At 35.5% G+C, this 15,056-nt stretch overlaps 1 protein-coding gene across 1 annotated transcript in view; it reads left to right on the forward strand.

The window, feature by feature from the left end:
• TG (thyroglobulin) overlaps positions 1 to 14,252 on the forward strand; it is a 535,242-nt gene extending 520,990 nt beyond the window's left edge. Inside the window, exons 44-48 of the mRNA XM_053715949.1 lie at positions 2,258 to 2,439; positions 5,312 to 5,419; positions 9,741 to 9,881; positions 13,319 to 13,509; positions 13,960 to 14,252. Coding sequence (XP_053571924.1) covers positions 2,258 to 2,439; positions 5,312 to 5,419; positions 9,741 to 9,881; positions 13,319 to 13,509; positions 13,960 to 14,078 — 741 coding nt within the window. The 3' untranslated portion in view covers positions 14,079 to 14,252. The remainder of the gene's footprint in view (positions 1 to 2,257; positions 2,440 to 5,311; positions 5,420 to 9,740; positions 9,882 to 13,318; positions 13,510 to 13,959) is intronic.
• The last annotated feature ends 804 nt before the right edge of the window (positions 14,253 to 15,056 follow it).

Consider the following 15,056-nt stretch of genomic DNA (forward strand, 5'->3'; position numbering starts at 1 on the left):
TTCTGCTTTATCTGTCTTACTACACAAACGACTGGCAGCTGTGCCAGATGTTCAAGCATTTGTTCAGGCTCTGGTTAGGATCAAGCCTGTTTACAGACCTTTGACTCCTCCCTGGAGTTTAAATCTAGTTCTTTCAGTTCTCCAAGGGGTTCCGTTTGAACCTTTACATTCCATAGATATTAAGTTGTTATCTTGGAAAGTTTTGTTCTTGGTTGCTATTTCTTCTGCTAGAAGAGTTTCTGAGCTATCTGCTCTGCAGTGTACTCCGCCCTATCTGGTATTCCATTCAGATAAGGTTGTTTTGCGTACTAAGCCTGGTTTTCTTCCAAAGGTTGTTTCCAACAAAAATATTAACCAGGAGATAGTTGTACCTTCTTTGTGTCCGAATCCAGTTTCAAAGAAGGAACGTTTGCTACACAATTTAGATGTAGTCCGTGCTCTAAAATTCTATTTAGAAGCTACAAAAGAGTTCAGACAAACATCTTTTCTGTTTGTCGTCTATTCTGGTAAGAGGAGAGGTCAAAAAGCGACTTCTATCTCTCTTTCCTTTTGGCTTAAAAGCATCATCCGATTGGCTTACGAGACTGCCGGACGGCAGCCTCCTGAAAGAATCACAGCTCACTCTACTAGGGCTGTGGCTTCCACATGGGCCTTCAAGAACGAGGCTTCTGTTGATCAGATATGTAAGGCAGCGACTTGGTCTTCACTGCACACTTTTGCCAAATTTTACAAATTTGATACTTTTGCTTCTTCGGAGGCTATTTTTGGGAGAAAGGTTTTGCAAGCCGTGGTGCCTTCTGTTTAGGTAACCTGATTTGCTCCCTCCCTTCATCCGTGTCCTAAAGCTTTGGTATTGGTTCCCACAAGTAAGGATGACGCCGTGGACCGGACACACCAATGTTGGAGAAAACAGAATTTATGCTTACCTGATAAATTACTTTCTCCAATGGTGTGTCCGATCCACGGCCCGCCCTGGTTTTTTAATCAGGTTTGATGAATTATTTTCTCTAACTACAGTCACCACGGCACCCTATAGTTTCTCCTATTTTTTCCTCCTGTCCATCGGTCGAATGACTGGGGTGGGCGGAGCCTAGGAGGGACTATATGGCCAGCTTTGCTGGGACTCTTTGCCATTTCCTGTTGGGGAAGAGATATTCCCACAAGTAAGGATGACGCAGTGGACCGGACTCACCGTTGGAGAAAGTAATTTATCAGGTAAGCATAAATTCTGTTATTTACAGGGAACTGACAGTCCCCATAGACAGCAATGTATAGGCACTTTTCAGTGCCGTTTTTTTTTTCTAACACCCCACTTCTGCCTAGAGCAGTTGTTTTTTATGGGATAAAAAAAGGTTACATTTTTTTTCATAAAAATCTAAAAGACCCTCTATTTTGGAGGCATTTGGGGTAATTTCTGAAAATTAACAAGAGATCTGAGCTTGTGGTAGCAATAACCATCTACTTTTAATAGCTGGTTATTTATTGCGCCTGCCAACGGGCAAATTTACCCATTTGCGGGTGTGCGATAAATTAACGTTCCACTTGTAATCTAGCCCTAAGTGTTTAAACTATGTGCAGAAAATAAATACATGTGACTTTTATATATGACAATAATATACTCTAGACAATAAAAATAAAATATTCTTAGCAAATTTACTATGCATATTAACTTGCCTGGTTCTTTTTCTTAGCATAGAAAATGGTATAAAGTCCCTGAGTCTGAATATTTATTATATATCATTTATATTTTTTTTATTGTTATTTTGGTTTAGATAATTAGTAGTGGACAGTTTTCCTTTTATTATATATTTTTTCAATAGTCATGAATAAATATCTTCTAAAACTTGACTAGGTACCACATTCATACATATTTTTAAGATAACCTTTTTTTTTTAATATATATATTTTTGGTTCCGATATATGTTAAAAAGCATTTTTTAATACATATTCAATTGTCTTGGATGAATGGCATCTACATTTGACAAGCTTCTACCTTCATACATATTCCTAAAATAATCTATTTCAAAGATATTGATCTTGCCATGGAGTAATGCACCAGAAACAAATTGATTATACAATATTACACCAATCTAGTAAAAAAATACTCTCTGTATGAATCCAGCTAATCTCAAGACAGTAGACACAGAAGAAAACATACAGAGGATGTTGGCTGATGTGTTTATAAAACCTGTCTTGGTTCCTGTTTTTAAGACAGATTATACATTGTAAACTATGTCAAAAATGTTCTTTCCATTAGAGATTTGAAGAGAGTGAAGGAAGAGGCAATAGCAAGACATTATTTTACCAGGCTCTTCAGAATTCCTTAGGAGGAGAAGAGATGAATCCACTTGTCCAGGACGCGGCTGTGTGGTTTTATTCTTTAGAGCACTCAACAGATGACTATGCTGGGTTTTCAAGAGGCTTAGAAAACTCTACTAGGTAAGTGAAATGATCCATTCCATAACTGACAGCGGTAATGGCCTGTGACCACTTGTTGCAATAGAGAAAACAGGGCTTGCTCTGGTTACCTTTCATTTAGCAATGAGACCTGAGATGCATGATGTATGTCTCCCTTAGAGGGAAAGGAAAGTCAAAATGAAATGTGCATGATTCACATAGAGCTTTTTTAGACACTTTTAAGTTCATGTATATTATGAAATTTATTTTGTTCTCTTGATATTCTTTGTTGAAAATAAAATGTGCATATCCTCAGCAGTAGCAATGCTAGCTGGTGATTGGTGGCTACACACAGTTGTCTATTTTCATTGGCTCACCAGATGTCTTTAGCTAGCTCCCAGTAGTGTATTGCTGCTCTGGAGCTGACTTTGCATGGGTTAAAAGCATAGTTATATGCAAGAAATAGTGCAATAATAAAATGCTATAACACGGGGATGGCCCATGGGCCACATGTGACCCTCTGCACTAGTTTTACTGGCACCTGGGGGAAAAAAGCAAAACTAAGAATGTGTGCCATAGTTTTTGTGGCCCTTAGAAAAAGCAAAATTTAAAATATCTGTTTTGGGGAGTTCTGCTGGTGGACAAACAAGTTGGCCACAACTCAAAAGAGCCATACAGAAGGGAGAACAGCAGCTAGAGGGTATCCTTTAACCTTACCTAAATCAGACCCTGGACATTTTTAGGAAATATATTATTTGTTAGGGTTAACCCACAATAATTTCCATAAACAAAAAAGATGCTGAGATTTGCTAAACAAGGAAAAACAACTGGAAAAAAGGCCATGCTTGTACAAAATAATGGTTCTACTCAAGATGTAGTCTCTTTTAGCTCACTTAAGTCCCGATATTCAAAACATCACCCTTTTTTTTAGAAAATCTCGACTTTTCTAAAAATAGGAAGGTGGCTGAGCAGTTGTGGGGGGCGGTGATGTCTCTCCCATAAAAGTCAATGGGAGCATGATGTCACCAACCTCATCACCGACAACATAGCTCATCAGCATTTTGCTGTGTCGGGGGGGCTATTTTAAGTGTGCCTGCACAGCACAGACAGTGTGCTCACTGAAACTAACAATAGTTTCAGTGTAGGCACACTCCAAGTATCGCTGTGGGACGTAAGTTTTACTACACCTACACTAACTACCTCAGATGAGGTGTTGATATGTCCGAATCAAAGTGCAGCCTACTCCCCCTATCACACTCTGCTAACTCCCCCTGAACGCTTATAGTAAACCTCCCCAATATAATTATAGGAGCTACGTCTTTTAATGCCGAAGGGCCGGCAAAACATCGCTGGACTCATGGAACTGAGCGCCTGACCGCAATTCAAGTGTCCCCATTCCTCCCAAAATGTAGCACTCCCAAAACAAGTGATATCCCATGGTGCTTTATCAAATTGCCGACAACATTCTAAAAGTGCGACTTGATCCCCTGCACCCTGCTCGATCAGCCCTCTTTTCAGTTCCAAGAGCCTGGCTAGGTTGGTGAGGTTTTGTCAGTCAACCCACATTTATGACATCTCCTTGACAAAATATGCATTGTCATATACAATGTAGATTATTTAAAGTATTGTAGATACCTTAGAAAGGATTTATTGTTGCTTGCTGTCTTTATTATTTGAAGCATAAATATATATTTGAAAATGTATGTTTATGTTTAAAATAATAGAATGCAACATTAAATACCTTTTACTCTATAGATATATACAATACTTTGAATGATATGCATTGTACATGACTATTCAAATCATTTAAATAATGACCGCTAAACTGCCATAACCTAATACTTACTGTAGAAGCTAAGGCCATACACATAAATATTTACATATTTACATAAACAAAACAAAAAACCTAAATGTAACACTAAATATAAATTAAAATAGTTCTTAAAAGGGCCTTTTGTAGGGCATTGCCCTAAAGTTAATACAGCGCTTTTACAAATAAAAAAATTACAAGAACCCCCCTCTACAATAGAAGTAACCCACCAACCCCCGCTTTATTGTTTGCCCCATATTCAAAAGCAATACATTTGTATAAAGAGTGAAATCCTCATAAATATATGGAGGTCACAAAACTCTGCATTGTAAGATCTTTAAATAATGTACCTAGAGGGAGATAGACAGAAACACGGATAGATAGACAGAAACATGGATAGATAGACAGACGGTTGGATAGATGGATGGAGAGACAGATGGATGGATATCCAGATAGATAAATGGATAGACAGACACTGCATTACAATTAAACTTGTAGTTTTGTTTGTATTGCTTACAAATTACTGCAAATCAAGAGCAGCACGAAGACCCTGTTATATGTATTTATTTTATATTCTTTGTAATAAATAGAACCAGATGTAAATTAATTCCTTCACTGATTTAAAAGGACAAAAAAAGTGCAAAAGGAAAATGCTTTGATGTGTTACTTAGAGCAGTGTAAGATGGCACTATTGTTTGTAGATTTGTGTGTAAACCCTGCACAGAGTGTTAAACAATAAACACAAAGTTAAAGTCAGCTCCAGAGTAGTAATGCAGTACTGGGAGCAAGCTGAACACATATGAGCTAATGACAAAAGGCATATGCACAAGGCAACCAATCTACAGCTTGCTCCCAGTAGTGCATTGCTGTTTGTCCTAGGTATGCTTTTCAATAAGGGATACTAAGAGAACAAAGTGAACTTGATAATAGAAATAAATTTAAAAGTTTCTTAAAATTGCATGCTCTGTCTGAACCATAAAAATGTAATTTTGACTTTCATACCCCTTTAAGATATCACTATGTAGCGTGTAGCAGGGTTAGGCCAACTGACTATCAGCATTGCTGGGGAGTGAAATAAACAATGTTTCTATCTACATTTTGCAGAGATCATTTTATTGCCTGTCCGTCTATCAGAATGGCAAGACACTGGTCTGAAAATTCCAAGGGCAATGTCTACATGTACCACATGCCACAGAGCGTCTCACAAAGCAGGTACAATGTCATGAATGAGGTGACATCAATATAAATGCAGGGTTTACATAAGCAATCCAAAATCTGTACAAGGTCAATCTAAAATAAAAGCAAAAACGCGCTCACCAAAAACTACCACAATAGCAATACAGGGTTATCCGGATGTAATGGTCAAAGATTTGCTTAGTGCAGCTCCCTCTATCCTTCTGTATAAATACAATATACAATCCTTGACCCTTGAGGGATTTGTGTTAACAGCAAACAGATCACATAGGGATATAGGGATCCTCACTAAGTTGTACCAGATCTTCAACTGCTTGTGAACATCAGACAGACAGAGTAGTGCTGCTGGGCTTAAAGGGATACTAAACCCAATTTTTTTATTTCATGATTCAGACAGAGTATGAGATTTTAAGCACCTTTCTAATTTACTCCTATTATCAATTTTTCTTTGTTCTCGTGCTATCTTGATTTGAAAAAGCAGTACTGTAAGCTTTAGAGCCAGACCATTTTTTGTTCAGCACCTGGGTAGCACTTCCTGATTTGTGGCTAAATGTAGCAAACCAATCCGCAGCTCTACCAAGGTGCTGAACTAAAAAATGGGCCGGCTCCTAACCTTTTATTACTGCTTTTTCAAATCAAGATAACATTAGAACAAAGAAAAATTGATAATAGGACTAAATTAGAAAGTTGCTTAAAATTACATGCTCTATCTGAATCATGAAAGAAAAAATGAGGGGTTAGTATCCCTTTAAGACTGTAACCTCTGGATAACCCTGTATTGCCACTATGAGAATGTTTGCTTTTAAAACTAGTAAGGAGACATTGGCCTAGTTTTCATTGAGTTGGTAAAGCTTGAAACTGGTGGTAAAAACATTTATCTCCATTAAACGGACATTGTACACTAGATTTTTCTTTGCATAAATGTTTTGTAGATGATCGATTTATTTAGCGCCCATCTGGGAGTGTTTTTGTAACAATGTATAGTTTTGCTTATTTTTTAATAACGTACTGATTTTCAGACTCCTAACCAAGCTCCTAAGTATCAGATGTAGACTGAAGTCTACAGATTCCTGCATGCTCCTGTTTGTGTAATCTGTCTTTTCATATGCAGGGGAGGGTGGGGGGTGGGGGGCGAGTCTCTGCTTCCTGCTTTCCTAGCCCCTTTTACTGGGTGTCCCAGCCTAACCTCATTAACAGTGATAAACTAGGAGCATCTAAGTACGTTTTTAAAAGGTTTTATACTGGATTTTTGGATCAGTATCTGTGCATATTCTTCTTTATAGTAGTGTCTATTACATGCAGGTATATGAAAATTGGTGTACACTGTCCCTTTAAAGTCTTTGGCAAACTTTTATGTTACTACCAGTTTCCAAACTTTACCACCTCAATAGAAACAAGACCATTGTTTGTGGCAGTTTTTAATAAACATATACACCCCTTTGAATCGGGGCTGCACTCTTGCATGTATTTTAGATTCTGTATTCTGTATATATCATTGTATTTAAATTGACCTTGTACACTGAAACTCATAAAACAGTGCTTATGAATTATAGCTGTACTTGACGAGTCAAATAAGCAGCCCCTGAGGGAGGAAAGTCGTCTTTAAATTGAACTGTGATCTTGTTGGTTATAGATCTCATTTAATAAGACACTGAATCTCTCTAGATCCTATTTTTTTGTATTGTCACCAACATTATTATTTCTCTACTCTTTTGTGTTATTGTTGTGTATTCCAAAATGTGAGTTCATACTTAATATAAATATTTATTTGAAGGTTTATTTGAAGCCTAAATTTATGCTTTATTTAGGCACCAAATAATTAGTAACACATTTAAAATATATGATTGTGCTTAAGTTATGTAATATGCAAAGTAAAATATATATAATATATAAATGTACCCCTAAGTATCACTATAATGCTATATGGCCTCAACAAATCACATCATTAGAGTCCCACCCTGCAAACTAAACAATTCAGGCACCCGGATATAGTCTAAGGGACACATGTACTAAAAGACGAGGAGACAAGCTTCTCAACTCAAGAAGTTGTCCGCTCGCCTTTACAACATACTGGCAGCGGACTAACAGGATCCGCTGCCCGTATATCATTACACACTCAATTGAGTGTGTAATGCCCGCCCCTTCTCTCACACAACCAATCGCATGAGAGAATGGACAGTCAATTACAGAGAGTGAGCGAGTTCTCTGTAATTCCCCCTCGCCACCTCAGAGGTGGGATAAGAGTGTAAGAAGCAGCGGCCTAATGACCGCTGCTTCTTACATCGCAGGAAGCAGGCTCACAAATATAAATATATTCGGTCATGGCCAAAAAATATTGGCACCCCCGCATTTCTGTTGGATAATGCACCACTTCCCCCAGAACATTGTTACAATTACAAATGTTTAGGCATTCTCATGTTTATTTCTTTTGTTTGTATTGGCATGGCACAAAAGAGTGGAGAAAAAAAAGCCAAATCTGACGCATGCCACGCAAAACTAAAATAAATGTCTGAATGGCACATCCTCCTATATTTTCAAAATGTTTCTTGTTTAATGCTTTAGTTCTTCCTATCATTATAAGTATTTACCTATCATGCTTTGGGGCATGAGCTTTTAAGTGATAATTTATTTTATAGACAAACATATTAATGATTTCATAATTTTATACCCAGCAGCAAGATGATTCCAGCACACTCTTAATATTAGGCACTTACCATTCTGTAATACTGTTGTTTGTCTTCACAGCAAATGTGAGAACATATGAAAGTCATATCTTTTTTTTTTAATTTTCTCTAGAGATATGTTTAAAAGATATGATCTAGCAAAGAAAATATTTTTTTTTAATTTCTTTTGGCAAAATATGGAATTCCTTCCAGTGACAGATGAAATGAAACGTTACATGTTCAAGCTGGTTATATATTACTATAGTACAATGGGAGACATTTAATCAGTTTTAAGAACAGCATTTTTGTGAGATTTACAGGAAAATGGTGAATGCATATAATGTGTTATAGATAAAGCATTAGTGTTCAGAGTAAAGATATTTGTTAATGCATATATAGGCTTCTCATTGACAATACTAGTGCTAAAGTTTTAAAAGCAAACAAAAAACAAAAACTTAACTACACTCTAACTTGTTACTATCTAACACTGTTATTAGTATTTTAAGTACAGACACGATGACATTTGATTTTTATAATTTTATTATAATTGTATAAATACGTGTGGTATAAATAAATGTATATAGTGTGTGCCTTTTGTTTGTGTAATCCATGTGTATATAAGCATAACCCAGACCATGAATAAATGCCACTACATTTCAAGTGAATTTAAAATTTTGATCTAAAGTGCCCAGTTTTTAAAACTTCGATTAAAAACAGGGGCACTTTAATTCATCAAAATTTTCATTTCACTCGTGCTGTGAAAAAAACTTACCTTTTAAACTTGACAGCAGCTCCAGCTTCCTCCACGCATTTCAAAGCCTCTTCCTGGGTCTAAAATGAGGCATCCGGCTTCCTCCAATCACAGCAGTGAATCAGACACTGAATCCCCCGGGGGGGGGGGGGAAGCTGTGATTGGAGGATGACCTATCAATCATTTCTGACATCAGAAATGGCTTGTGAGACCGGAGGAAGCTGGAGCTGCTGTGAAGTTTAAAAGGTAAGTTTTTTGTCACAACAGGAGTGAAATGTAAATTTTGATGAATTAAAGTGCCCCTGTTTTTAATCAACGTTTTAAAAACCGGGCACTTTAGCATCAAAATTTACATTCACTTTAATACAATTTAATTGACAATTTAAGATCACAATAACTTCCAACATGTATGTTCTATTTCATTTTTTTTTAAAAAGTGCTTTATAAACAAAAAGTTGATATTTTTTTTAACTCTAATACAATTCATATTGAAAGTAAGTCCAGACTGGAATGAAATTAGAAATAGAAATAAATAACTAGGAAAACTCTACTTTATGCAAAGTTTTAAAATGTGTATTGTCATTTTGGCTATAGCGTTGTCTAAAAATACATCAACATGTGTTTGTATTATGCTGCTATGTTTCTTCACACCTGTTGGACAGATTGTTACTCTGCTGAATAGATTTTCACTCTTCTTTACATTTCCCAGATATTTTTCCAATCACCCTTTCTTTCTATCAAACTATATTGTATCAGTGTTTTAGGTTCACAATAATGTTCTTGTCCTTGAAAATAGACATTTTAAGATTTTTTCTTGTTTGTTATGAATTCCAGATTTAAAAAATAATCGTAATTTTTGGTTAAAGCTGTCAACATAATTAGTTATAAGATTTGCTTTTATTTTTAACTTTTTGTGTGTGTGCAGCACCAGCTTGGATCTCCCTGAAGATGTTATTTACGCGTTTGGACTTCCCTTCCATTCAAACTACAAGAATCAGTTTTCCATTGAGGAACGGGATCTTTCCTTAAAAATAATGCAGTATGTGGCAAACTTTGTAAAAACAGGGTAAGTATATATTTTTATTATTTTTTAAATATATATTTAATACTTACAAGCATCCATAAGCAATATAATAAGTATAGCTTTGGTATTGCTGTTCATAAGCTTTAATTTAGTGCAAGCTTATTTGTTAATCCTAACCTCTTCAGTTTATTTAAACCTATAAATTGAGTTTATAACTTCCATTGAAAAAAATACTAATGAAAATATCCTGTTTAGTAGCTCTTACCACCTCATGCAATGGCTGAGACTATCCTCACCACTACTATTATTACCATGATCAACCAATATTGCAGACCATGTTAAAGGGACAGTCTACTTGATTTTTTTTTATTGTTTAAATTGTTTTAAAAGGTAGATAACAACTTTACTACACATTCCCCAGTTTGCATAACCAACATTGTTATATTAATATGCGTTATAACCTCTAAATTTGCCTGTTTCTAAGTTCCAATAGGCTGTCCTTTATTTCAGTGCTTTTTAAATATTGCACATCAGCTAGACCAGTGTTTTTCAACCAGTGTGCCGTGGCAACAGTGTGACATATTTTTTAAACTTTGCTTGTTTTTTTACTCCCAGTGTAGGGGTAGTTTGTAGGAGGCATGGCATAACAGCACAATACATACAGTATGTTTGTGTGTGTGTGTTTGTATGTGTATATATATGCTGTATTAGGCTACAATGCGTGATTTTTTTAAAATTTTGGGATGGTGGTGTGCCACAGGATTTTTTAATGTAAAAAAGTGTGCCACAGCAAAAAAAGGTTAAAAATCACTGAGCTAGACAGTGTTAGTTCATGTGTGTCATATAGATAACATTGTGCTCACTTCCGTGGAAAATGATATTGGTTATGCAAGAAACAGCACTTATTGGCTAAAATGCAAGATTGTAAAAAACACTGAGATAAGGAACAGTCTGCAGTGTCTTAGATACAGGTAATCATAGAGGAAAAAAGTATATTAATATAACAGTGTTTTTTATGAAAAAAAAAAACTGGGGAATGGGTAATAAAGGGATTATCTATCTTTTTAAACAATAACAACTTTTAAATAGACTGTCCCTTTACCTCTAAAACCCCTTACTCAATTCCAGCCCTACTTTTTAATCATTAACTCCCCCTTAAAACTAAATCCCACGCAACATTCTCACCTCAAATAACGCTCCAGTTCCCCGGTAGGGTGTTGCATTTACATAATCCCCTCCCCAGTTGCAAATAATCTTCCAACAGTGCTTGAGCCAATCAGCATTTGAGAAGCTTGAGCGTGATGGCTGAATACTGATGGCAATAGTGCTGTTGCTTTGTGGTGGCTCTTTTGCTAGTGATCTCGGTCATATTCTACTACGACTTTCCTATCAGAAAGCAACTGATCGGTTAACAGTTTTTAAACTAGAAAATCTAAGTAAATTTATTGATTGATATTTTTATAAAGCCATATACTGTGATCTGCTTCTGTTACCTGCTGCCTTACCGGCTTTAAGGACAGCAGAACAACAAAATATTTTTCTAAAGAATCTGACATTAATCATAGAGTCTATTTTGTGAAATGGATCTTATCTTTATTTTATTTTATTTTATTTTATCTAAAATCATTGAGTTATGAAAGAGGAATTTCAGTTGGGTTAACTATATTTTATAATTCAAATTTAGTTAGCCTGATACATTTTATAACAAGCGTACTGTCTAAATGACCCAATGGTGTCTTCTACAGTCAGTAACAGATTTATAAATCTAGTGTCCCTAGGCACAGATTATTCTGCTTTTCACATGCACTATTTAGCCAGCCAAGTGATGTAATGTATACCACAAACATATCTTAGGTTAATGTGAAGCTATAAACCAACCAATGAAATCTTTAAAGGGACACTGAGCCCAAATTTTTCTTTCGTGATTCAGATAGAGCATGCATTTTAAGCAACTTTCTAATTTACTCCTATTATTAATTTATCTTCGTTCGCTTTTTTTTTTATTTGAAAAAGAAGGCATCTAAGCTAAGGAGCCAGCCAATTTTTGGTTCAGAACCATGGACAGCACTTGTTTATTGGTGCTGTCCAATCTGCAAGGACAACCCAGGTTTTGAACCAAAAAAAGTTGCATACTCTATCTGAATCATGAAAGAAAAAAATTAGGTTCAGTGTCCCTTTAAGTCTATACAAAGGGTACCCAGAATTACAGGAAGCTGAATTATAGAACATAGGATTTCTAAGGCTCATTACTTAACCAACCTAAGTAAAGGTGCCCCTTGGCTATGCTTTATTTAACTAAAGACAAATCCAGGCATGTTTATATTCCATTTTATTCTTACTTAAGATTACTGTATATACTGAAGTCCAACGGGTATAAACTACTTTCTCTTAGCCTTATTATTTTTCCTAAGTGACGGTCAAAATTAAACATTTATGATTCAGACAGAGCATGTCATTTAAACAACTTTTTTTATTCTATTATTATTATTATTTTTGTTTCCTTTGTTGAAGAGTAAGGTTAGGCTAATAGGACCTTTGGAGTGTGCACAGCAGTGTTTGCAACTATGTATAACATCATTTTAAACAATTGTTGCAAACACTGTTGCCAGATAGCTTAATCAATTTGAAGGAGCGGTGCGAGTTAGAAGGGGGTAATGTGAATAATTAACCTTTATTGGGCACAATAAAAACTAAAGTTGCTGACTTAAAGGAACAGTCTAATAAAGATTTTTTTTTGTTCAGAAAATACAGCTAGTCCCTTTATTCCCCATTCCCCAGTTTTGCATAACCAACACTATACTTTTTACCTCTGTGATTATCTTGTATCTAAGCCTCTGCAGAATGCCCCCTTATTACAGTTCTTTTTAACAGAATCGGTGCTGACTCATAAATAAGTCCACAGGAGTGAGCACATTGTTGTCTATATGACACACATAAACTAGTGCTGTCTAGTTTTGAAAAACTGTTAAAATGCACTGCGATAAGAGGCGGCCTTCAAGGGCTTATAAATTAGCATTTGGGCCTACCTAGATTTAGCTTTCAACAAAGAATACCAAGATAACAAAGCAAATTTGAAGATAAAAATAAATTGGAAAGTTGTTTAAAATTGCATGCCCTGTCTGAATCAGGAAAGTTTAATTTTGATTTGACTGTCCCTTTAAACTTATATTAAAATATTGCAAGGCTTTTATTTTTTCTTTGTATTGCGGGCAAGTTTACCATAACTTTAAGATGTGCACACTCCTGAGCTCACCTAGGATTACTCTTAAACCAAGGATAGCAAGAGAACTAAAGAAAATTGATAATATAAATACTTTGGAAAGTTGCTTAAAATGTTATCTCCAATCCAGTCCAATACATTTAATTTTGACTGGCTTGATTATAAATGATATATTGGTTGATCAGATAAACTATATGCTTAAAGGTATTTCTTCCATCTGTGCTTACACATTCCTTTCACTGTCATTTTTCCAATACAGAAACCCAAACTTTTCATACACATTTTCAAGAAAAGTTTCCAGAGGATTACCTGCATGGTCTTTGTACCGAGCAAACAGTAATGGAAGAAATTACATGGAATTTAGCATTTCATTGGGAACTAAGCAAGGACTGAAGGAAAAGGAATGCTCATTTTGGAATGACTATATTCCAGCACTGCAAAAAACTATTAGTAAGTTGAACTAAAATAAAAAGTATAGAAAGATTACAATAAAAAAGATAAACAGTTGTCATATTTAGCTAGAGCAGAGATCAAATTAGCATAATATGCATTGTTTAGCTGGCCAGATACCTGACACTGGAGTGCCTTTATCTTATCTGCTTTGCTGTTGCCAACCAACTCTTACACTAACCAAACAATCACTGTGTAGAATGTTGAAGGGACAGAATTTTTATATAAATAAAGAAGTTTTCAATAAAGTGCCATTAATCAGATCCTAAAGGGCAGATGTTTGCAATTACATTTTGTACTGTGATATGTTTAAATACATTCTAAGCAATGAGCCACACAGTAGTGACATAAAACATTATGCTATCTTTAGAGCATTTTTCTCCCACTTTATATTAAAATATTTAATTGCTTCTTATGAGTTTACATTTCTATATTTTATATTTGATTTAGATCTGCAAAGTGGCTTTTTGGCCTCCAAAAATGACCTTAAAGATGCAAAAGCAAATGAAACCGCACCCACAACATCACCAGTACGTCCAATAGACGATAAAGACTCTTACAGCAGATAAATCTCATGTCTGGCTTTCAAACCTTCCATCAAGCAGTTCCTTTTATAAACCATTTACTTTATTAATGATTGTTATACTCAAATGTCTAATCAGATTCTGACTGTGATTCTCACTTCAGCATGGTCAAGATTTTGTCTTCTGTTACAATAAATAATAAACCAAAATGCAAATGAACTAGTCCCATGTTTTATTTACTCTAATTGTTTGATTTAAAATATATTCCATTTTGTAACCCACAGTGATGAAAGCAGTCATGCAATGTACACCATATTATCATAATGCACTATAGTTCAGATTAAAGGGACAGAAAACTCAAAATGTAACTTTCACGATTCCAACAGAGCATGTCATTTTAAACAACTTTCCAATTTGTATCTGTTATCTAATTAGCTTTGTTCTTTTGGTATCCTTTATTGAAAAGCATAGCTATAAGCTCAGATGCAACAATGCATTAATGGGAGCTAGCTGCTAATTGTAGACTGTACATGTATGTTTTTGTCACTGTCTCACCCAATGTGCTCAGCTATCTCCCAGTAGTAAATTTCTGCTCCTTCAACCAAGGATACCAAGAGAATGATACTCAGTTGATAATAATAAGTAATTTGTAAAGTAGTTTAAAATTGTATTTTATATGGGGACTTTACCTCCCCATATGGCTTATTATATTAGGTGAGATCAGTGAGTTCCTTCTGTTTCACAAGCACTGTCAGTTCTAGTGGTGAATTTTGGATTAACCCTAAAATTGTTAGCAGCTCCGAATTTCCTAGACTGTGCTTTATTAGATGCCCAGTCCCCTACCCAACTCTCTGATTGGCTGCTGTCACCTTCCAGTGACAAGTCTCTTCCCTCAGACTATGTTATCCTAAGGAGCAACAAACTAGACTCTCAAAGCCGTATGAATGTTGAGACAAAACATAATTAACTGTGTGATAATGAGCTTGTGGATACATCTTGTTAATGTGTTTAATTTATGCATAT

The sequence above is a fragment of the Bombina bombina genome, chromosome 5 (assembly GCF_027579735.1).
Source record: "Bombina bombina isolate aBomBom1 chromosome 5, aBomBom1.pri, whole genome shotgun sequence".
Lineage (NCBI taxonomy): Eukaryota > Metazoa > Chordata > Amphibia > Anura > Bombinatoridae > Bombina > Bombina bombina.